Here is a 24,506-nt window from a genome sequence, read left to right on the forward strand (position 1 = left end):
CTGGAGGCAGTGCCTGGGCTTGTAGTTGCCTCTGTTCATGACACTTCTTGAGGTATAAAGAGCTTCCTTGCAACTGAATCCCAGCACAACCCTCTGTGGACCATAAGGATAGATACATGGAAGAAGACAAGTGCAGGTCTGGAAGAGGCTCAGCTAGGTTATGGTGCAGACACCTGCAATAACTGATGATCATGTAACAGGTGTCCTGGCAAGAAAGAACATCAGAATGTCTACTGCATGGTTTTTCAGTTCATGGACTGGGCATCAGAAGGTTGTTCCTTCACTTCTTTGTGAGCATTGCAAAATTGTTTCATCTTCAAAGACTACTTTTTGGCACTTAACATCATCTTTTCCCCTGATATTTACCTCAAGTACATTTAAAGAGATTTGCTGTTTAGCTTTCTTGTGTTTTTTTTCTCTAGCTATTTCTTTTTCTCTTTTTTCTTATTTTTTTCCTCCCAAGGCTAAAAATAAGAAAGTATGATATTTCTTCACAACGTTTCCTTGCAAGAATACACTCCTACTTCTAGTGGTAGTTCTCTGCCTTTTCGAGTGTAGGGTCAACTCTTTGTTGACAAATTGCACAGTTGCCAAGTAAGGTCTTAAAGTTCCTTGTTCAAAGGTACTCATATGTCACTATCTCCACTAAAGGTAACCTGCTTTATGCTATCCAAAAAGTGACTGTTCTAGAAGTCAGTTGTTTGAAAAATTCTAATTTTTCTGCAGAATAAGAGATTGTCCCTGATTTCAGCAGATAATTAGAGAAAAAAAATCTTTAAATATGGGTTTTTAAGATTTATTTTGGCCAATAAATTCAGGTATTATCCCGTGGGATGATCAACCCAGTATTTTCTGATAGTCTGTTAAGCATAAAATTGGTTCTAATTCCATGTCCTGGTAAAAAAAATGAAATAATGCCTTTCTGTACAAGCCATGGCTGTTTCTGGTTAAGAGGGATGCGAGTTCAGCCAGCAGTACCAAAACCTTTAATCCCACTAGACCTGGGTAAATTCAAAATACATTGAACTATGTTGAGTGCAAATAGTAGTGCAGACACCTCACTGCTTTCTGGGGACAGATGAGTGTGAAATAGTCAGCTATGGATATTTTTTGAGATGGTACTGTCAAAGTGGGTACTGAATATGAAGTGGTTCTAGAAATATGAAATGGACTTGACACTGTTAATGTGATGCTGGTTTGGGGTTTTTTTTTTTTGGTTTTTTTTTGTTGTTTGGTTTGGTTTGGGTTTTTTTTTGGTTTTTTTTTTTTTGTTTGTTTTTTGTTTTGTGTTTTTTTGGTTTTTTGGGGTTTTTTTTTGTGGGTTTTTTTTTTTTTTTTTTTAGTTTTTGTTTTTTTTTTTGGGCTGCTGGCTCTTTCTCCCTGAATCAATGAAAGGAAACTAACTGAGCATTAGTTTTTTTCTAAAAGCAGCCACTTGTGTCATATGATGAAGCAGAAACATTTCATAGCATTTTATGGACATATATAGCAGGAGAGTGAGCAAGATGTTAAAATAAAAACCGTGCCTCTTCTTTAGTTTTTTTGCTGAAAGGTTGACTCAGAAGGGGTCTGAGTACTGACCTAGAGCAGCTTGACATTGAGCAGTGCACTGCCAATTGCTCTAATGTCAGCTTTCTTCCCAAGATAAAAGGGTGATGGGATTCTTTTTTTTAAGCTGAAATGGGCAGCTAACGGGAGAATCCATCAGCACAATACTTTAATCAGAAAAGGAACAAGAAATAAGTGTAACAAAAGCTGCTCAAAACTTTACTTTTAAGCTTTCAGTGTCTACTGAATCCTTTTCATCTGTACTATAACCTCTTTCTAACCTGCCCTTCTGTGCTGCAGCATTTAGTTTCTCTAATTGTATTTTGCTTTTCTAAAATCTTCTCCTGTCATAAAAATGAACCTTTCTCTTATATCTTAACATAGATTCTACCAGTACTTCCCAATTTAACATCTTGTTCTTAGTCATTATGAAACTACCTTTTTTTTATTCTCTGGGCTCTGCTGGATACCATGTCTCTACTGTTCGTGTTAAGATTGCAAGTAGTCAGGGGCAGGAGTTAATCAGATTTTGCTTCTTGGTAAGCCAGGCTTTGTGCAATTTTGCTCTGCCCCATGTCCATTCTTGTGGGATGAGAAGGTAAAGGTCTTCCAGATATTGAGTCCTTACCTAACTTATGGGAAGATAGTTCATGGGATGACAGCTTTTTGAATTGCCCTTGCTGAAAGATGTCTCCCTTGAGTTCAGTCCTTATTAGACAGCACATTTGTAGTTAGAAGAGCCTGTAGGCTCCAACAGCATCTCCTGTGATGAAAAAAGCATTTGATGTTGAGATGTGAGGTCATGTGAAACCAGACTATGCCTGTTCTTGCCTCATAGTGTCACATAAAGATAACAGGTGGTATTTCTAACATAAGAAAATAATGGCCAGGTGCCCTTGACCACATTGCTCACCCAGTTTGCTACAGCTGATGCTCCATACAATATGTGAACTGTCACACCCACCACAGCATCTAACGCAGCATTAAAAAGCTGGCAGGAATGCGGTATACAGCTCAACAAAATCTGAGTTCAGATCTGATAGTTCATGTGGGTTTGGTTATCCCATGATTTTTCAGTCTTGTTTTTGGATGAAGGTTGCACTTCAGGAGTGTCAGCTGCCCCCACAAGGAGTTTTGTGTTAGCATTTTATTGTGTCTGAATTGTGAATGCATCTGTGCTCTTGCTACTTAATAGAAGAGTGCAGTTTTAGAGGCTAATGCCCCAAGTAATGGGCCCAATTCTTTATAGCAAGCATTTGAGGAATATTCTTCCTTCTCAATCACCTGTATTGGCAGGAGTGGGGATTGTGTTTCCTGTGTCTGGTTCTTCACTCACTTTGTGACATGCACCCTGTAGTCCATTATTTGCCAGACCTTGGTTCTAGAGGCAGGAGGATGACCAAAATCAAGTGATATTTTTATAAAGAAACAAAAATGTTACAGTTTTTATAAGCAGTTTTGGGGTAGCTGTTGCTTTTCTTTTCCTCATTGAGGCTAGCTGAACTCAATGTTCTACATACTGGTGGATCTTGAATGCTTCCGAAAGAAAAGAGACACGAATATCAATTTTAACTTTTTCTTTCTCTGACTACTGCTGTAGAGAGTCATTGTTAGCTACCTTGTTTATAATTTAGAAGAGGGAGGAGAAAGTAAGCAAGTTTTTAAACTCAAGTAGAAAAAAGAGCTTTTTCTGAGCAGAGTTTTAAGTACCTCTTTTGCTGTGTGTTCAAGGACTCTGTACTATACTTGCCAATATTCATTCTTTCGCAGTTATTTCTGTGTTTTATTATGGACTGCATCACTTGACATTGCAATACTTACACTGTTAAGTCATTTGCTTGGAGCAATCCTAGGCTAGAAGAAGTATGCTTAATCTCACTTCAAAAACATGCACTTCAGGGTAGTGTTGCACTAATGCCTAAGAATAATTTGATCACGGTAGTTTAAAGTTAAGTCTGCCTCAAATGGTTTCTGCTGGGCTGGAGTGAAAAGACCCTAGGAGAGGTTACTGTTGTCAAACTGTAGCTTCAAAAATTTCTTAGAAGACATCCCTTTTGATGTTTATTGAAAGTACAACCTGTTTGCTTCATATTGTCACAACAGCGGAAAGTTTGGTATCAGATCTGAGTAGTAGGAACTAACATTAAATCCCTTGATCAAAAGGAAAAATCCATGCTTCCTGGAGAACATGAGTTCCAATTTGCTTGCTAGGGTTTGCAAAGAGTGAGCAAAATCTCTGGTGGTCGTAAGGTCCAGGAGGGAGGACAAAGTGGCTGCAGGATAAACTACAAAGGATTTTCATACTGAAAAGACATTCCCCTTTTTTCCTGCCATGACGCACATTGCGGCCTCAGTCTTGCTTTTAGGATTAATAATTTGCATGGCTGACTGCAAAATGAGTATCTGCTCTGGAAACCTATTTCTGCTAGAGAAAAACACAAGGCTCTTACACCTCCTTTTGATTTGCAAGTGACACAAATTAAAATTCAAATGGGAGTGTCAAGGCATGTAAATATAGTGCATTATTCTTTGAATCCAGAGAGGCATATAAGTATATGAATAGGTGGTACTACCTTAGTGATATGTGAGATATGACTTGAATTATATGTATTTCTCTAGTGACATGAAAAGTGTCATACCAATGCAGAAGGACTTCTGACTGATACCATCACTCCCCTGTTCTTACAAGAAGACAGTTTTTTTTAAAGGACAAGTGGAAAGTGCTCCTTTTTATATTGATATAAAACCTAAAGCAGATCAGCTGAAGCTTATAGGATTTGAGGAGATGTTCAGCTCTCTGCTAGGTGAACTGTGTCTTCTAGGCTGCTTTAGTCCTGAGTGCAGTTACTGGAGAGCTCTAGGGCAGTGTTCCCCAATCGTTTTTGATCATTCACCCCTATCAGTCCAGGTTTTCTCAACAGGTACTCCCAATCTATGTTTATTTCTTTATTTATAGGTGATGTACCTGGACTACTGTACTAATATACTATGTACATTATAAAGCATACACAAAACCAGAATTTAAAACAGGATGATACAAAGATGAAATTAGCACTATTTAATTTTTTATTTTTTATTTGTTAACAACAGAGAAAAATATTTTCTTCCTGCTGTAGATTGTCCCAGTAGATTGTTTTATGCAGCACCCTATGTTGGAAAGCACTGTGCTAAGGCCTATGTAATGACGTTGATAAAAGTTCACATATGACCACCAAGCAGATGGTGCCTGGGTCTTGGCAAGGAGGACTGTGGTCATTTGTGTCCAGCTCTGCCAAACTGCTTCAGTTCAGGCCCAGAAAGAGAATTTCTGTGAAGTGGTTTGAATCCCTCTGCCAGGGATGCTACCAGACCCAGATGTAGCTGGGATGAAAAGCCGTATGTTCACCTGCTTTCTCTGTCTTCTCTCTTCTCCCAAATAAATAACATTCTACCTTGCCTAGTAGGCTTGGGGTTTTCTCAGACAAGGCTATAAAAACTCCAGGCCCAGTTTTGCTAAAAATAATCTGAAGACTTTTTTTACCCCCTACTAAAAACATCAATGAGGATTATAGAATCTGGACCTTAAGTGATGCATGTAAAAAATTCTTGATGTGGAAGGTAAAATGCTATTCCTATTCACGGCCATTCACAGTGAGCAGGAAAGGAGCTGTATCAAAGGTGATGGAAGAAGCTGATGGAATTTCACAATAGATCTCTTAATTTTATGAGGCGGTCAACATAAAGAATTAAAGGAAAGAAATGTTTAAATGAGAGCTTTGTGAACATAGTAACGAATGGCTGAGGAACTGGAAGGGCTGTGTAAAGGAACAAATCTGTCTGTAATATAAAACTACTTTAGCAGTTAGGTCCAGAAAGCTTAGGAAGTGGGAGGCTCCCTTTTCTTTTAAAATGTGAACACACCATGAAGTTCTTTGAAAACCTCTGCTGTCTGAAATCTTTCTTGCTGCTAGGTCCAAGATGAGAAATACAAGATACTTTCTCCTTTTATAACCTAAACTATGTTCTTACAGAGACTAATTCTTATGACATCCTTCGGCTTTTATTGGTTCATATGTTGGCAGCCCCCAAGAAGCCTGGACAAGTTGATCTCTAAGTGTAGCTGTGATCTGGATGGCTACTAGTGACCTGTGTGGTGACCTCCAGTCTTTTCACTGCCTGATCTGAGAGTACAGCACTCTAAGCCTGTGTTTGACGAGATGGACTTTGGCTCCAGAGCAACCAAGCATCTTGCCAAAGGCTGTGTGGGGAAGTACACAATGCTTTTCTTTGCAAACCTAGTTCCATGGCCTGGTTCCTGCTGCACCTGCCCCTGCCAGCCGCACAGCATGGCGTGGGCTGCGGTGGGAGCTACCAGGAGCCAAGCAGTTCCTCAGGCCGTACAAAGTACCTGGGCAGAGGTTGTGAGAGTGCTGCTGAGGGACTGCTGCTGCTGAGAGTGAGTGGTGCTGTGCCACTGAGGATCCCACTCTGAATCTATTCACTGTTCAGCTCTGAGTTGTGTTTCTGGCTTGCTCTCTGTAGATGCAGCTCCCTGAAAACCTTTCCGGGGGGTACAGTGGCTTGTAAACACATTTGTGTCACCCTGAAGTTAACACAGGCAATGCAAGTAATAAATTCCACCTTTTCCACAGGTGACTGCCTTTTATTTCACTCTTAATTGTTGAAGAAGTGCACTGATTTCCTAAAACTGGCAAGTTGTGGGTTTATAAGAGTTATTAGGAAGCCTAAGCACTTGGAGTGCTGTGGGGTGTGTCATGTTTCCTGCATGTGGTAAGAGGATTAGGGATGTTGATGTACATGGTATACAGAAGTAATTTATTGAACTTTCCAACTGCTTGCCTATTTTGAGTTGAGATGTTCAGACAGCCTGCAGCACTGGTCAGTTCTTATGGCGGGCAGAACAAGGATGGAAAAACACAGTCTAATGACAGGGGCAGGAGTAAAAGACCAAAAAGAAAACAAAAAAGCACACAAAGTGATACTGTGCGTGTGTAAAGAAGTCCTGACCCTAGCAAGGATTTCAAATACATGACCTCCACTTTGCATCTTAGGTGTCCTTAGAAAATATTAAGATTTTCATCTGCCTTTAAGCCTAATGCAGAGAACATGTGGCTTGTCCCAAGACTTTTGAGGGTGTTGGGGAGGAACATGGAGAATATAAAGCAAGGGAATTACAAATTTAAAAGTAGGTGTATAAGTCCAGATGCAATATGGAGTGATGAGAGCTCCTTTCCTTCTTAATCTGGGATGATGACAGCAGAGAACACTTTTCTTACTGGGCAGTTGATGAAACTCGCCTAGAAATGCAAATGCACACTTTCCTACAGAGAGCAGCAAAATCCAAGGGAGGCTGGTACAACCTAAAAGAAACAGGTTTGAAAAAGCCTGAATATTATCCCCATGCAGCTCCTGTCACCAACCTCCTTGGCAGATTCCAGAATTTGAGCTCTTCTAGCAGAGCTGCAGCATCACCCCGCAGCTCACCCTCTCCCAGGTGGCTGCTGCAGTAGGTGCTCACATCTCTTTGTGAGAAGTAGCTTTGAATGCCTTGGGGACTATGTGCTTACCCTAACAACTGCTCCCTGTCTTCTCCAGGAAGAGCCTGTTGCTGCTGGGAAGCAATTGCAGACACCAGAACTGTAGCTACCTTAGCTCATGTGAGATGGAGATGGAGATTAGGAGGTTCTGTACTGAAATTAATGTTCATGCATTATAAGGTTGTCTCCAATGCTTTACTGAACTGTCTGGGTTTCTGGTTGCTATATTTTTTTCTTTTTTTCTTAAATAACTAATTTTTGAACAAAACAAAGCCATTTCTTTGTGAGACTTATTCAAAAACTGGAGGTTCATTTTTCAATGGCATATGTGTGTGTTGTATGTAAAAGGCAGGAGTTGATATGAAGGCTTTCAGTATCTCATTAGTTGGTCATTTATATTGACTTATTGACTTTTATTTACAAAAGATAAATTAAATATTCTGATGATTTGGCTGGAAAACATATCAGGCTATTTTCCCTCCTTCAAACACAAAAGCCCTACCTTTCAAGGTGGGGCCCTCAAATCAAATATTGGTGATGCTTAAGGTGGATTTTTATTTTAAATTTCTGGAAAGGAGCAAGTACCATGGGAGTAATGGTATTTTGACCAGTGTGTATTAGAACAGACCAGGAGCCTGGGAAAGAAAGATGGGATGGTGGGATTGCACCTGCAAGAGTTGCCAGTGCAGGAGAAGAGTCCCCCCGTGGGACCAAAGCAATCGCATCCCAAAGCAATCTTCTGGGATTTGGCTATGAAGGTCACTCTGCTGGTAATGGGAGTTGTGCTGACATAATCCATGCTGCTTTGTGCAGTTATTTTGTAAATGTGCACAGCTGTGCCCACAGCAGATGTGTAGCTGCTACGTGATCTACTGAAAGCTGTATTACAGGTGGTGTATGGAGTCAGCACATCGATGGTCATCTCTCATCTGCTAGATATGCCCAGTGTCAGTTGGGCTGCCAGGAGCAGTGCAGTAAAATGTTAATAGAAAACTACAGTGGCAAAAGAGCACAGTGGACTATTGCCATGGAAGCTGCTGCAGCAGGAATTCCCCTGAGGAGGAGCATATGCAGTCCCACAGCCAAATAATGTGCAAAGAATTATGTAAACTGACACAACAGGGTACTACTTCAGCATTGACTCAGCTTCTTTAGGGTCTTTGGATTTTGGAAATTATTTTAACCTTAAGACCTTGTACCGGTGTTTTGGGAGGTTCTGTTGGATGTTAGAAAAATGGTGATTGGTAGATGGCAAGATCTCACCACATAAATTAAGTATATAATTAAAGGTATCAACATCAGCTGCAGTAGGCTGTTTATTCTTAGTACTTGTCACAGCTTGAAAGCTTTGTGGCTTTAAAACATGATGGTAAACACAAAGAAATACTCTCTTAATTAAACAGTTTTTTACCATGGCTTGAATCTACAACAAGGCACACTTCCATGGAAACTGCCACAACATATCTGGCGTGTTCTCATTCTCAGACCAGTGCTGTTGGTGGTACAACATGCATTTGATCAATGAGAAAGGTGTAAGTCCTGCCTGCTTGGTCTCTTGAAAATGCCCCAAAATTTAGTTGTACTTCTACAGTGTCTTATCACACAAGATAATGTACTGAGTGACCGCCAAAATTATTTATCCTCGGTATCCCAGTCTTGATGCCCGATTGAAGTTCTTCACCTTTTGCAGGCTGAAGTGCCAGCGCATGGCAGTATGGAGGAGGAATGGGCAGGGTGCCTTGGTTATCACGCCAGGCTTTGGAAGGTCACCATCGCATCAGGGGAGGAGCCTGTCTTGTGTTTGGTGGAACAGTGCATCACTCATCCCTGACCTCTGCCAGGCTGACCTGCTACACTTAATGCTCAAGGATTTTGCTATAATGCTTTAAAAAGCTGAATGACAGTCTGCATCCAGTACACAGCACAGAAATAAGCTGAATTGCAGGAAGTTCCTTAGTTTGTGAAATACTTCATTAATTTTACTGTTTGATTTTCTAAATAAGTTCTCTATTTAATTTATCAGTAACTCAGTGCTGCTTGCTGTGGAGGCCAGAGACTCTTAGGACCAGAGTCAGCATGGAGCAGCTCTGTGCTGGTTTTCAGTCCACTTTCATTTGTCCTTGGATTGCTTCTAGACACAGCTCTTAATGCTCTCTATGGATAAAAGTCAGACTGCAGTCTGTGGATCGCTTTATTGCTGACGCTGTGAAGAAAACAATCCTTTTTAATGCCATGGAGGGAGGAGAAAGTGGCCTTTCAGAGAAGCTCTTTGGAACAATTTTTTGACTACGGTTGTTACGTGCAGCCGTGGAGGCATTGTCAAAGGATTATTTATAAGGTTGGAAGAGTGCAGGCAAATCACACTTTGCTAAATACCTTGGAATAGACTTACTGAAACTAAATGTAGAGCAGAAGTGCGGCTACTGAGTGCCCACGCAAGGGTGCAAAGTAAGTTTCTGTAGAGGTGACCTTGCAAAAACTCACCCAGAAGCATGGGTGGCTGAGAGCGAGCCCTTACAGTCTACAAAAAGAACCATCTTTGGAAGGGCTCTGCCCAGTTTCTTCTTTCTAAGCCAAGAGTGTCTGCCTGGGAGTTGTTGACTTTTTTTATTGCCTCCTCCTAAGCTGGCTCTTAACTCCAAGCAATGCCACAGTATGGATCATGTTTTCATCATTTATTCTTGCTGATTCTTCTCATCATTGAATTCTTCTGCAAGGTGGTCCCTAAAGGAAACTAAGATTTGTCTACCAAAATAACAGATGCAGACATCTACTCACCCAAAATACTGGTCAGAACCACAGTTGGTATGTATTAGGATGATGCCTTTGACTTAGCAAAATAGGCCTGTCACTGAAGCTTTGGTAGCTTTTTCTAATGAAGATGAACAAAAACATGCAGCATAATATCGTAAAAACCTGGATGCTTGCCACCCAGTTCCTACAGGAGAGCGGCCTCTGAAATAAACTGGAATAAAACTCAGAAAAGAAGTGTTAAGTGAACTTACTTCAAGCCATCTTGACAGGCTTGTTGTAATGCTGTCAAACCAGCTATGGTTTGAGGATGGTCTGATGTACATTTCCAGGCCATTAAGAATAGAGCTGATATGAAGACTGATATTCTGGCAAGCCAGATAAGCTCCAGTGCTTCCAAAGGTTGCATGAGGAAACTTAGTGTGAACAGAAATTCTGAAAAATATTCACATGGGAAATATTAAAACATCATTTTTTGTTTTCTTGCCTTTTTTATTTTTTAGCTCTTTGTAATGCTCCCTACACATTGAAAAAGATGAGAAATTGTTTTAACTGTCTGTCATAGTTCGTTGACACCTTCCATAAAGATGTCATGATTTTTTGATGGATGAATATTTTCTGATGAAAAGCTTCTGTCAGCATTTTTTCATGTTCTCTAAATAAGACCCAAAAATCATGTTGTGCACTTTTGCAAAGGTAACTTGTCAGGAATATAAAACAGTTTCTAATTGCTTGGACTCAGGAAAAAGGAATTAATTGGCTTTTTAAACCTTGGTTTTTGAAGGCTGTACCATATATTGGAGAAGAAGGTACTTCCCAATGGCCAAAAAAACCCCAGTTTCTGGATTGATTTTTCTTAGGTATGTATCTGCATATAATATGCTTAATGTGTTATTCTCGTGGGTGGCTATAAATTGTTAGATTTTTTCCTCAAAGAAGACAATAAAATTACTTCTAAATTATTGAACTGGTACTTCTACCACTCCTGTTCCTGATTTGGGAGTATTGGGGTCTGCCAAGCTGTTAATGAAGTTGCATTAATTTCAAAATGAGCTGTGATTAGCTCTGCACAAGGTTTTTTTACAAACCATGCAATTTGGGTTATACATAGGGTAACACCTGGGTCTGTTGGAGTAATGGGATATTTTATCGTGGGCTTCAATTGCAGTTTGAATGAGAGCAGAGTCTTTTGCACAGCAGAGCAAAAGAACTTTCTTTCACTGTGTTTTCTCCTTACACATCTATCGTGCCCAAAATAATGATGCTTTTGACCTTCTTAAGATTTGTATACTATGTTGTAAGCAGTGATAGGTTACAGTACATTTTGAAACTTTCTGTCTTTTGTCCATCCCTCATTCTGAGTCTGTGAATTCTGACGTCGGTAATCAGAACAGAAAAAATGGGAAAGGATACATTAACCTTTTAAAAATGTTCTCAAATTACTTAATTCTGCAAACCAGTTAAGTAAGGAAAAAACATTTAATTCACTTGGGATTCTTTTTTTTTTCCTAATGTGTTGCTCAGCGAGGAAGACTAGAAAGGGAACGAAGCAGGGGGAACAATGTGACTGGTGGGCACCCATCTAAGAGAGAAGACAAGGGATTTTAGGATGACAAGCAGGGCCTGCCTGAAGTTCACCTGAACTTTTTCTTAGATCATTCTGGGAGTTGTGCAGTGGGTATGTTTGCTGAGAAGCTGAGCGTGCAGCCAGCTCTCTGGCTAGACAGCAGGGCCAGCGAGGCAGCTGCAGTTTGCCCTGAGCCGAGCTGAGCCACACCGGGCTCTGCAATGCACGTGCTCCAAGGGCAAGGGGCCAGCTTTTGCTTCACAGTCACATTGCCAGTACAGACACACAAATAGCTTTTCATGCTTTGTTTTTTCATTTATTTTGAGACTATTCTTACAAATGGAGATGTCTCTTTGTGGGAGATATTCCTTCTGAGTGCAAAAGAGAAAATGGAACCAGCGAGTCAAAATAGCAGTAATGACTTGCAAGGTGGTTGCTGCAGATTGCACAGGCAAGTTCTTGCTGGCAGACAGAGTTAAAAGGAAGAGGAGCTTGTGTGTGTAGGCTGTATCATAACAGAAGTTGTTTGTTATTTTCCACATCCTGCAAGGTCACTTAGAGCAAGCCCAAAGTTCTGGTGCTGGCGTGTGTGTTGCCCAATCCGAGGTTACTCAGTAGAGCTCTGTCCCTGTCGTGACTGTGTACGGAATACTGGGTCTGGCTGCATGTTCAGACACTCCAAGAGTGCTTTTGCACTTTGTCTCTGTAATTTGTATTGGAAACCCTGACTGGCTTTTAAAGAAACCCTATGAAAGTAAATATATTCTCCATGCAAACACTCTATAGCAGAGGAGAGAGAAAAATCTGAATTTTACATACAGTCACAATTGTATAATCATTCTGAGAATGGACAACTATGCAAAGTCACTCATTTATCTGAGTAATGCTTTGAAAGGTAAACAGTGTATGTATGAAACACTGAACTCTTCATATCAGTATTTTCTGGGTAAGTGTCATTTAATTCAATGTAAAAATCCTTTAAAAGTGCAAATTAGCTATTTAAGTTCCTTATGCAGACAGTTGGCTCTCTCTATGGGATGTATTTGTGTATTTAGAAAGTCATATTTAAGTATTTTAGACTGGTCATTAACTATGCAAAACTCAATTCATGTTAAAAATTCACTTTTCCTACTGAAATTCAATGTTGCTCTTGTTATATTATATTGCATATCAGTAAATTATGAATCAGCTGTGCTCACTTTGCCAATAAAGGCTGTTTTTTAAGACAATGAGATTATACAGGGGCTTTCATAATTTTATTTAATCAACAATTATGTTGATGGTTGAGTCAGAAAGTGATTCAGCTTGCTTTTTTAGAGCTGTGTGGGTTCTGCATGACCAGTGAGATACAAAGCTTGTATATTTATTCAAGGAAGGAGAGGACTGTAGCAGGTTCTCTGTGTCTGGAGCAGGACTGCTGGGCAAGGAAGGATTATTGTATGCCGTATGCCTGTCACGGTTTCCATTATCACTTATCAAGGTAAACTTGTGCAGCTGCTGAGAATTTAATTACACAAAAATTACATTTTTTGTGCTTCTGACTGCTCTTACCTCCCTGAAGATGGAGTCCAGCATGTACCTGTTGTCCATATCCAAGAGTCTCAAGATATTTCACTTTGTAAGACTTGACGTTTCATGAATTCTTGTTTGCTGTAGACAAGATTTAAAATATTACCCCTACTCCCAGCTTCTGCTTCTGAAGCTACGTATTTAAAAACTATCTCTGTGTGCTACCTGGAAGGTTGTCTGAGCACTGGAGTTGAGTTTGATAGTTACTCAAGATTTCATATAGAACTAGGAATACACTCTGTTCCATGTGTTGTTATTAGCCGTACCTACTGTAGAATATAAAAACTTGATTAACTTATGGGGAAGAATGAAGGTACAGAATCATGCATAGAGCATCTTTTGTGAGCTGTAACAGTGCTAGCCAGTGCTAGCAGAAAATAAACCTTCTGATCAAAAGAAGAAAACATTTGTTAAGCAGCTTTATTATTGCACTAGTAGTTAAGGTGAAGTAAATATATCTGTTCTAGCACCATAGTTTTCACTTGATAATGAAAACCTTTTATCATTTAAATGGAAATTTTCTGTTTTAACCAAAACATGGTTTGTGCAAGGCTCTTTCTTCTGGTCTTACAATATAGAGGAATGTGTTTTCAGCTGAAAGTTTCTTAATCTCACAAACTAAAATTGGAAAGTAATCTTTAAATAGGTAGTTTTTATTTTAAAAAATCCAGTTTTGTTTGCTTTTTTGGCATTCTTTGCAATCTGGAGGTTTACTGTTTCAAAGTCTTGATGTTGTTTCAAAGTCTATTTTTGCTGTCCTTCTAGTAGCTTGAGTTCACCAGAGTGCACTCAAGCATTAAGGCTTAAGAGCAAGTCCAACCACCATATTTGTGTAATTCCTTGTAGTTCTGTTTCATGGAAAATTTCTGCAAGCTGTAGTTGTTGCTGTACCTGGGAATGTGAACTGAGACACAAGGGTGCTGGAGAATGCGACCTGAGCAACGTGCTAGTGGACCTTTGCAGAGCCAGGTTGTGTGATGGTCAATCTCATGCTCTGATGCAGCTGGGAGAGCTGATGCTGAGATCCAGACAGCCCTGTAGTGCAAGAAAGACTCGCTCTTGTTGGGCAGAACTCCAAATGAGAAGCTGTATGCCTTCTGCTTTTGATTAGGAGGAGTATTTCAGACAGTTCCAGGGCTAAAGGCTGCTGGACTAAGGTGCAGTATTTCTGGGTTGGGGATTATACCCATGACATTGTCTTTTTCACAGGAGTGCAGTTGCTTTTAAGAGCTCCCCTGTCTGCTGGGTTTGAAGAGGCTGCTCAGCTCAGGGTGATGGTTTTCACTGCTTCTGTAGAATAGAGGATGTTCCCAGCCCTTACCCGATAACTAAAACACTACTAGGAGGTGCAAGCATGAAAACTTCTACTTTTGGAATGGAGCTTGATTAGTTTGTGGGAGGGATTAGAGGAGAGGGGGCTGTAAGTACTGGTGTCTGCATCCCTGGTATTGTGGGTTTGATGTTCCTAATTCCGTTTATTGTTATCTGGTGTCTGACTGGCTGAACTTATACTGTGCTGCCAGCCCTTAGAGCCTCCTTTTTGTTTTTATCACCCTCCTCTGATGGAGTAGTTGAAACTGGCAGAAAAGGTGCAAGATCAGTGAAATGCTAGAGTAATCACAGCATGGGACTGCAAGGCTTATTACATTATGGGAGGAAGAGGACCACTGCATGTGTTATAGTGCTAAAAATATTCCCTGTGATGTGGGACAGTGACACTAGCCACATGGTAGCTGTCACTTGTTCTGGTAATGGGCTTTCTTGGGGATATCAGAGTGTGGGATAAAACTCCAGTGTGGTGGCAGAGGCACAAAACTCAAAAACACATAGACCTGTATGTGACTCTGTGTGGAGCAGGGGCAGATATGAAAGTCACAGAATTACGACAGTGAACTAGGGAGGAATTAGAGGTGCAGGAGAAAAGGAGGGATCAGGTTATAGAGCCTAGGAATTATGTCGTCTGGGATGAGGGCAGTGCTGCCTCTGGAGGACTCACATTGTCCTTCTGGGCTGTTTGGAGGAAGGCACTGCTTTGATATGCATATGGACCAATAAAAAACTATCCAGAAAGAGTCCAAAACAGCTGCTGAGGATAAAAGTTGCAGGTAATGTGTAAGTGGAGAAATAAAATTCCTGCTTGTCTCACAAGCCTGCATGCTTCAAAGTAATGAGCACAGAGCAGAGGGAGAAACTTTTCAGAGTGTACAGTATCATACAGGAGGAAGAATATGGGGGGGAGGGGGAGTTTCCTGGTGAAGTCTGTTAGGCAATGGGTACATACCATCATTTGCATGAGAAAAATTACTCATGCTTTTAATTTCTGGTGTTGGATATGCCTTGTGGTGATCAGGAGTGTGCCTATCTTTCCTTCTTTTATCCTAGGTCCAACACGAAAAATGCCCTTGACGGCCAGTGCCATGGACTTTTTTCAGCTCTTTGTCCCTGACAATGTACTAAAGAATATGGTGGTCCAAACCAACATGTATGCAAAGAAATACCAGGAGAGGTTTGGTAGTGACGATGCCTGGATTGACGTCACCTTGACAGAAATGAAGGCCTTCTTAGGCTACATGATATCAACCAGCATCCACCACTGTGAGTCTGTTCTCAGCATCTGGAGCAGCGGCTTCTACAGCAACAAGAGCATTGCACTTATCATGACACAATCAAGGTTTGAGAAGATTCTGAAGTACTTCCACATTGTGGCCTTCCGCTCAAGCCAGACAACGCATAGCCTCTACAAAATCCAGCCTTTTCTGGACTCTCTGCAGAATGGCTTTGACTCTGCTTTCAAGCCTTCACAAGCCCAGGTAAGAGTTAAGCTGTTGGCAGGGAACATCTGACCTGGTTGTCTCACTGGGACAGAAAGTGCACAGCACAGCTGCTTGGGGAAAGCTGGGGCTTCCCAGTGTGAAGCTGTGCTGCAGTGCCTCCATGAAGCAAGAGAGAAAGCAGCACTGTCCTGTGTGAGTGCTCATCAGTGTCTGTCAGTGCAGGCACCAAATAGGTTTCAGTGGGAATGGTGCTCTCTGAGCTGGAGCTGTTTGCTTGAGTGACCTAAAAAAGCTTGGACACTTCTCAGTGAGGCTGCACTAGGCTTTGCTATCCTGAGGATGGGAGGTTGCAAGTTGTGCAAGGGTAGAAGGGGTAGAGCTGGTGCAGCTGGGCTGGAGGGAAGCAGGCTGAGTGGGGTGGAGGAGTTGAGTTTGCTAGAGTGACTGTCCCTGACATTAGCAATATGTGCTTGCTGTAGGGTCCAGTAACACTGCTGCTTCCTCATGACTGGAAAGGGAGACAGGTGAAAATCTTTTCATATTCATCATAATCTATTTAAACTTCATTCAATACAAATTATCTGCTTTTGAAGCTGTTGCTACTGGTTGTGTTCAGAAATCCGAAAAAAAAAAAGGAATAAGCATGAAATATGTTACTGCTTGATATAACTTTTCAATCAATTTTCTATTTCCAGAACATAAATATTTCATTTAAGCATTTGGAAAGGGTGTTGTATACATAGTCCTCTTATTTTTCCTCTTTCCCTTCTGAAGCATCCCATTTTTGCCTACTGCACAAAATTAATGAAGGCATAGATGCTGTACATGCATTGAAGTGTGCCTAAAATAAATGGCGAGTGATTACAGTTTATTTTATAGACAATAAAAATCACACCTATATAACCCATGAGAACACAGCTGCTTAGAAAGCTGTTAAGGTAGAGAAGGGAGGAGGGAAGAGTGTTTTCACTAAGCTATGCAAGGTATGTTTCCATTAAGACAAACCAGGCAATGAGAAACATGTAATTGTTGGGACTGAGCCCCCTTAAAGATATGAAATCTAATCCTTATGGCTGCTAACTTCAACAGGGAGAAGATAAAGGCTTCAGAAATTGATCACTGTGTCTAATGCAAGTGCTTATAATGGTGTGCTGTGGCACACACTGTGAGTGCAAATCCATTAAGGGATAAGATTTTATTTGCATGTATATGCATTCCCCATTCCAAGTAAGGCTTGAGAACTGAATTGACAAAATCACAGCACCCTGTTTGCAGTGGCAAAACATCTAAATCTTCACAAGCAAAATGTTTTATTATCCTGAGCTTGGTAAGGAGATGCTACTTAAAAAAAATAAGGGGGAAGAAGTAGAGACAGCCCAATTTTCTTCCTTCCTCCTCCACTTCTGTGCTCCTTTGTCAGTGTTTACGTCAGTGATTTCTATGCAGCATGTTTCAGTGATATTGAGTGGAACAAAAAGCACTAAAATACAGCTTCAAAAATAACCCTTTGAGAAAGAATAAGGTTTTGAATCTGTTGTTAAAAATACCCTAGTGTACCTCCAGTAGGCTTCTGGGGGATGTTCCAGGCCTCCTCCTGAAGGGAGCCTTGTGCGTGACATCCTCCTGGGTGCCATCAATCAGGGCAGCACACTAATTGTCTCAAGAGATGAGGACCCCATCTGCTCAAAACAGCAGGAAAGACCTCTCCCTGCAAATTGTCTTGAATTCAGACTGCAGTAAACATCAAACCCAGAATGCCTAGTGAGAAATACCAGAAATAATTAAAAATAATAAGCCAGTTGCAAAGAAGCAAATGCAAAGATGAGGGGAAAGAACCACTTAGATGGGCTTTTGGAAGTTCTGCCACTGAAAGCCAGTTGGAAAGGGATCCCCAGGTTTCTGTGATCAGTGATACCTGAAATCCCAAGTTCAGAATAGATTTGTTGCTTAAGGTACATCTGTATCTTAAACATGAAACTTGTGGTGCCTGGGTGGCTTGTTGCTGACCCATAAGCTTTATGCTACCTTCTTGTAAGTGGCATCAAACAGCTAAATCACAGCTCCTGTTGAATGCAGCAGGGCTGTTTGGGCCTATGGGTAGGCTTGTTACTGATTTTTTTCCTCTGGCAGTGTGGACTCATAGAGCACAGATTAGGAAGATGCCATGTTTAACTCACCCCTATGGACAGAACAGGGACTATCTGCGTCCATCAGGCAGTACAACATCTGCCTTCACAGTTATTTATTCTATAGATTTGATCTTTTCTGTTTTGAGAACTAGAAAAGATTCTTCAAGTGGAACTTCTGTCAGAAAATTCTTAGGGTTTTTTTTTTCTTGTCTGTGACCCCTCCCCCCACCCAAATGTGCCTGTAAAAATAACACCACAGTTGCTATGAAAGGAAACAGGGAGAAAGAACTATGCCAGTATACCAAAACAAAGAAGACAATCTAGTGAATTATAATTATTTTGCTAAATATACTGAGCAAACAAAAGGAAATAATTATACTCCAGCTTATGAAGGAATTGAAAGTCCAGAACATTTTAATTGTGCATCAGCAGTGCTAGCTGTAGTTTCTGAAGTTTAAAAAATGGTGTTCTGACCTAGATTGGTAAAAAAAAGACAGGAATATTCTCTGCATCTTATCCCTCCTCAGCATCTTCTGTATAAATAAACACTGCCTCTACCTGAGCAACAAGAGGTGGTGATTTGGGTCTGATCTTTTAAGCAGAGTTATTTCTTTGCTGCTTAGCTTTGTAGCTGTGCTACTGTCTGCAAGCCTGAAGGTAGGGAGGATGCCCTGCCTGCACTTGGGAGGTATAGAGCAACAAATTCAAGGGTACTCACCTGCCAAGGATATACACTGAATTCCAGAAACCAGAGGAGTTCAGGGAAAATAACAACACTGCTCAAATATCCTTCTGTGCCTGCTGAGTGTTTATATGCTCAACAGCGGGATGTGGCTAGACAGGATTGCTGTCTCTGGCTGCCCCTGACTGGTGTGGGAGAGGTCAGGAGCATAACTCCAGGTTCTCTCTGCTTCCCACTCCCTCTAAAGTACCTTCTTTTTGATGTTTTGGAACCAAACAGTTTTGCATCTGCCCAGTGAAATATCAGCTGGGAACAGTCACCAGCAGGAGTGAATCCCCTGGCAAAAAGAGAGATGTAAGTCCAGCCTCTTGCTCCAAGGGCATGGTGCTCAACATTGGCCAGTTACTGGGCAGCTTCTTTGTGTTTCACTCTAGATGGTATCATAGGGTACAGCTAAGCAGTTTCAACATAGCTCTTCCAAACCAGCTCACAGCTTTAGATGAAAACACAGAGGGGCAAAACCAGGCTGGTCAACCTGCTTTTTTGTCCTCATGCTTATATGTTCATTTGATGTTGGGTATTTCCAAATTATAAGACCTTGCTTATACTGTGTCTCTATATTTCAGATTTCTTGTTCTCAAAATGATTCTTTAGGAGTTGAGGGTGCTGGTCCCAAATGTGAATCATTCTGTCTTAGAGCTTCTGTGAGAGTGACACAAATACATAAATATTCAGAGAATGCTGGCCAAATATAAGACAAGTATGAGCAAGAGAAAGACAGACAGAGGAGCAATAGGAATATTGAGTTGCAAGGTAAATTTCTGATGTCCTGTAGCTCTTGGCCAGTTGATCCTTTCGTGATGCCAGATTTTAGGGAGAGTTTGGCAGCAGAAAATTATGAAACTTCATTGCTATTTTTAAATTACCTAATGGTAATGGAGTGCTGTAAGAACTGACTTTTTGTTTCTTAAGAGGACTGATTGATGACTGAAGAAATGGGCAGAGGAGCATGGAGTCATGGCTCCACTGGAAGTCAGAGTTACCTTTGAATGATGGCAGAGAGGAGCTGTAAAATGTGGAAAGGCCAAGCAGGACTTCAAAAATGAGAATAGAAAGAATCTGTCTGATATACTGGAGAAGAACTATGATAGAGAAATAAAGAAAAGTGACGTGGTCAGTGTGAGTGACTAGGAAAATGGCTTTCCAGCAGCAGTCTGTAGAAGAAGATTGCGTTATGTTGAATAAAAGTAAAACTGTTGCAGGATGATTGAGGGGTTTGGATGTAAACTTGTCTGGTTGGGTGGGTTGCTACTCTAAAATGAGTGCCATTTTAGAGCTCTTACTCAGAAAGCATGGAAAATGCAGGCATTGCCTGGCTGAGGAGATTTTGCAAGTAGGAGGTAAAGACTGACATTCAGATTCACTAGCCAGTGATATCTGCAGCAGGAGGAGAGGGATGTCTGCAATTACCAAAAAAGGAAATGCTGAGGGGTTCTTAAGGGAAGGGAGATGCTCTCAAATGCAGCATAATGGAATCAGAACTGGCAGCTAGATATGCAAGCAGAGATGTCAGACACCAGCAAGAGAATTTAGATTAGACAGGAGGAGCTTTGGAGCAGAGAGGCAGAGGCACAAGCTATCCTTGCAGAAGGAATGACTGACTGTGCATCCAGACATGGTTACCAAGGGGCCTCTGGAGCTGGATGGTACCCACCAAAAGCCAGAGACAAGGCAAGCTGAGGCAGCTTCTCCAGGAGACAGGCTGAAGAGACAGCCTGTGTTGTGGATGGCCATGGAGCTCAGGGGGAGATGTTTCCTGGATATGTTGGTTCATTATCTAGGTATATGGAGTCCAGGAGTTCCAAGTACAACAGACTTAGTGATTCTGGGCTTTGTCTACAAGCCTGTTTGGACTATGTGAGAGAGGATGGGTGGAATTTTGGTGTGGAAAGAGCATTGTAAATGGTCTAAAATGGAGAAGAAAGAAAGGCACTGGGCTGTTTTGTTCTGTGAGTGAAAGATATTGTGAGACAGAGAAATTGATGGAGTCCCATCTTGGAATCTTGCCTTTGCAACACTTGGAGTGCAAATACAGACTGGGGGAAAACAAAGAGTGAAGATTTGGCAGATCTATCAGGGATAAGGATTACTATAAGGAAAGGAGGAAGGGAAGGGAAGGGGGAAGGGAAGGGAAGGGAAGGGAAGGGAAGGAAGAAGGAAAGGAAAGGAAAGGAAAGGAAAGGAAAGGAAAGGAAAGGAAAGGAAAGGAAAGGAAAGGAAAGGAAAGGAAAGGAAAGGAAAGGAAAGGAAAGGAAAGGAAAGGAAAGGAAAGGAAAGGAAAGGAAAGGAAAGGAAAGGAAAGGAAAGGAAAGGAAAGGAGTGATAGCAGTGGAGGAGCAAAGCAACTAGATGAAGAGCTTCTGAGATCTGAACAGAACTGGGAATTTGAGAGAAGAAAATGGGGATGATTTCTATGAAGAAATCCACAAACGATCTTGCATCATAGGAAGTCAGAATAGGAAGAGAGCAGCGCTTGGGGAGTGAGAAAAAGATGATGAAGAGGCGGCCAGGAATATGTGTAGGAGTAATTAAACCTGAAAGTAGATTTTTATCAAGGAAGATGAGAAGCAGGAAAGAATATGCCTTTCTTTCCTGTAAGCTCACTGCTGTAAAAGTGTGTATTGCAGCAACAGCAAGAATGGGGAATAGAGAGGGAGCAAATATAACTTTGCATGGGGATTTGGCAAATAGATGGATTTGAGATTACAGGAAAAGCAGGGAGACTGAGAATACAGGAGGGTGAACAAACTAATAGGATGGGCCAGTGGCAACAGGGGCAATTTTTGTCCTAGAAATACCATGTCAGTGCCAGGGGCAGGAAAAGCCCATACAGTGCCTTGCTTCCAAAGTTCTTTACAGCTGTTGAAGCAGTGGTTGCATATGGAGTGGGTGTCCCCCACTCTCTGAAGGAAGCTCCAGGGTTTTCATTTAATTTTCTTGCCTGTCCACATTTTGTCTTTGCAGCAACAGCAGATCTTTCCCAAGTCTGTTCACATTTTTATTCCCTCTTCACAAAAGTTGAGTTGGAACTTACAGAGAAATTACTTAAATTCAGTACAGAGGAACGAAGGAGGGAAGGCAGGGCTGAGCATGGGCAGGAAGAAAAGGAAGATGGAGAGAGGTTTTAAATATTCAGATTTGCTTTCTAGATGTAAGGCTGACAGGCCTTACTGTGTCACAGAAGGCAGAAAGAGTGTGAAGGGTAAACAGTATGCAGTCGAGCTGATGCAAGGAGAGTTGATGCTGTGGTGCAGAGGGAAAAAAGCTAATGACAGAGGGTAGAAGATGTCCTAAGGTGATGCTTATACAGCCTTTTCTTTCTGCTGCTCTCCATCCTACAGCAGGGGAGATTATAATAGTGGAACTACACCACTCAATGGGATCTAGCAGGTAAGAGAGCCTTTCCAGAAGCTGAGAAATTCTTAACCATGTATCTGACCCTATCCCAAGGATGTGCTCCTTCCCTCTGCACTTGAGAAGCAGAAAGGCAAAAGCAAATGAGGGCAAGTTTAATGTTTGCAAAATGCTGTTGAGAATCCTCTGAGGCAGAAGTGGGAAATGGCCCAGGTGGCCTTAGAGAGGGAGGGTTTTGTTCTGTGTGGACCTTGAGAGAGGAAGATTTGGCTTCAGTGGGGAAACAGGGCAGCTGCAGCTGGAAGAACAAATAGCTTTGTGTGCAGCTCTCCTTGCTCACATCTGCATTTTGGTGTATAATTTGAACATTTTGCAAGAGTGCTTTCAGATGGTCCTGTGAATGTTTCATGAGTCGTTACGAAGTGGAGTGCGTATAAATGACAGTGTGCAGCCATCACTGCGTGGGGAGGGCACAGGTGCCTATTTTGGGCTGACAGAATGATGTTCAGCAAACATCTTGTGTTCAGGAGGCAAGCAGCTGCTTGTCTCTGGTGCTTAACTGCTCACCCACCACATCTCTCCTACAAGTGTCACTCCTAGGTTTAGTGTGGCTTTGTTCTCATTTCTGCCACTGACTCTGCAGATGTGCACAAAAGTAGCACACATGCAGGTGTGGAGAGGCTTTGTCTGAGGGTGGGGGCCTCTGCATGCCTGTATCTGAGCCTATCTCCTGGAGGGATGGTCACTGGAAAATAACAGACTCCTTTAAATTATAACCCATCTGACTATTTTGCATGTCTTTACAAGGGTATGAATTATAGCCTGCTGGGACTGCTTTCCCCACACGTACAAGGAGGGGAGCCTGCAGTGACTTGCTCTGATTTAGATGTACGTGGCTGAATTTGGCCAGCATTCATCAGCTGAGACCTTTCAACAGTTTGCAAGTCTTTGTGCTTTCACAAGTGGCTTGCTAAACAGCTTGCACGTTGTGCACTCAGGTGTGTGTATGTTATGCACAGCTGCCTGTGAGCTGTGGGGAGCTACTAGTACTTTGCTATAGGTGAGTTCCACAGTGTGATACCTAGCAGTAGCACACTTCAGTTTTGCTGCTAAATTAATGCAGAGAAATGTAACAAAACAGTTTTAAGAAACAGGGAACCACTTACATCATCTGGATGCAGAATGCAGAAACTGCTTCGTTTTCACAGGTCTTCATTACTTGCTTAGAAAAGCTCTCTTAGCTTTTCTACTCCTGCATCTGGTGGTTTATCCTTGCCTCCTTTCGACAATTTTTTCAGCTCCTGCGGCAAGAGAGACTTCCCTAAAGCTGCTGCTGCTAGGAAAAATATTTTCTGTCTCTTCACCACCTCCTCAAGTGGCAGCAGAAAGCATCTTTTTCTCCCTTAACTTCTCTCTCTCTTTATTATGTCTTTTCCTTTGCTATAACCAAGGAATATACTTTACAACAAATTGTAGGGGATGGTTGGGTAGAAAACAATCTGCCAAACAATATGAAGCTTATGAAGAAGCATGGAGAAGGATGCTACTAAAAATCCACTCTCCCTGCCCCATCCTCTGCATCATTTTGGAGGGATGTTGAATTGTAGCAGATAGTAAGAAGTGAGAGCTGTGCCTTGCAATGTTTGCAAATTATGTGTAGACCAGCTATCCATAATGGGGTGTGCTTGGCCAGGCTTTGGTTTTTGTTGGATGGTAGCATCAAACAAAAATGGGTTTGATTCTCTGTTTGGGGTGATGCACGCAAGCACAGTGCAAAGGTTATATTTCCTTGAAAACAATTAAAGCACCTTCTTTTAGCAATCATGTATTCTTCCATTTCTTTCCCTGCCTCTTTTCTTGCCACTTGCAGGTACTACATGAGCCCCTGATAGATGAGGATCCTGTTTTCATTGCAACCTGTACAGAGAGGGAGCTGCGCAAGAGGAAAAAGAGGAAATTCAGTCTTTGGGTTCGGCAGTGCTCATCCACTGGTTTCATCTGCCAGGTGGGTTTTACCTCTTCAAATGTCTTCATTCAGTTCCAGCAGGCCCTTAAATGTATTGCAGGACCAAAGGTAACAGTCGCTTCTCTTGGTTACCGGGCTGGGGGCTGCAGTCTGAATGCAGGAGGCCTCTGACTCCTGTGGATACGAGACGTGACGGATGATGATGACAAGTTCCTGATGCTTTGCTTGCTGTATGATTTAACTGAGAGTTTCTGTCTCTAATGCTGTCCATCTGGCTGCCAGCCTTCAGCTAATTACATTGAAATGCAGTTAAAAGGTCTGTCTGTATATCCTAAGTTTATCTAAATGTCTAGGTACTGTGACTTATGTAATTTTGAATGAGTCAGATGTTTTCTCTATAACACTGCACCTGTGATAGCCAGCAGTGTCCAACAGACTAAATCAATATGGTACCAAGATGTCAATTTTTCTGTGAGAAACATATTAGTGGGGGCCCCTATTACACATCTTTTCACACATCTACCTCTCAATCAAAGAAATAAAATCTGATGTGACTTCAAGGTGAGGTG

At 41.6% G+C, this 24,506-nt stretch overlaps 1 protein-coding gene across 1 annotated transcript in view; it reads left to right on the forward strand.

The window, feature by feature from the left end:
- PGBD5 (piggyBac transposable element derived 5) overlaps positions 1-24,506 on the forward strand; it is a 67,769-nt gene that overhangs the window by 10,614 nt on the left and 32,649 nt on the right. Inside the window, exons 2-3 of the mRNA XM_036379543.2 lie at positions 15,355-15,782; positions 23,842-23,976. Coding sequence (XP_036235436.2) covers positions 15,355-15,782; positions 23,842-23,976 — 563 coding nt within the window. The remainder of the gene's footprint in view (positions 1-15,354; positions 15,783-23,841; positions 23,977-24,506) is intronic.

The sequence above is a fragment of the Molothrus ater genome, chromosome 3 (assembly GCF_012460135.2).
Source record: "Molothrus ater isolate BHLD 08-10-18 breed brown headed cowbird chromosome 3, BPBGC_Mater_1.1, whole genome shotgun sequence".
In the NCBI taxonomy this organism is placed as follows: Eukaryota; Metazoa; Chordata; class Aves; order Passeriformes; family Icteridae; genus Molothrus; species Molothrus ater.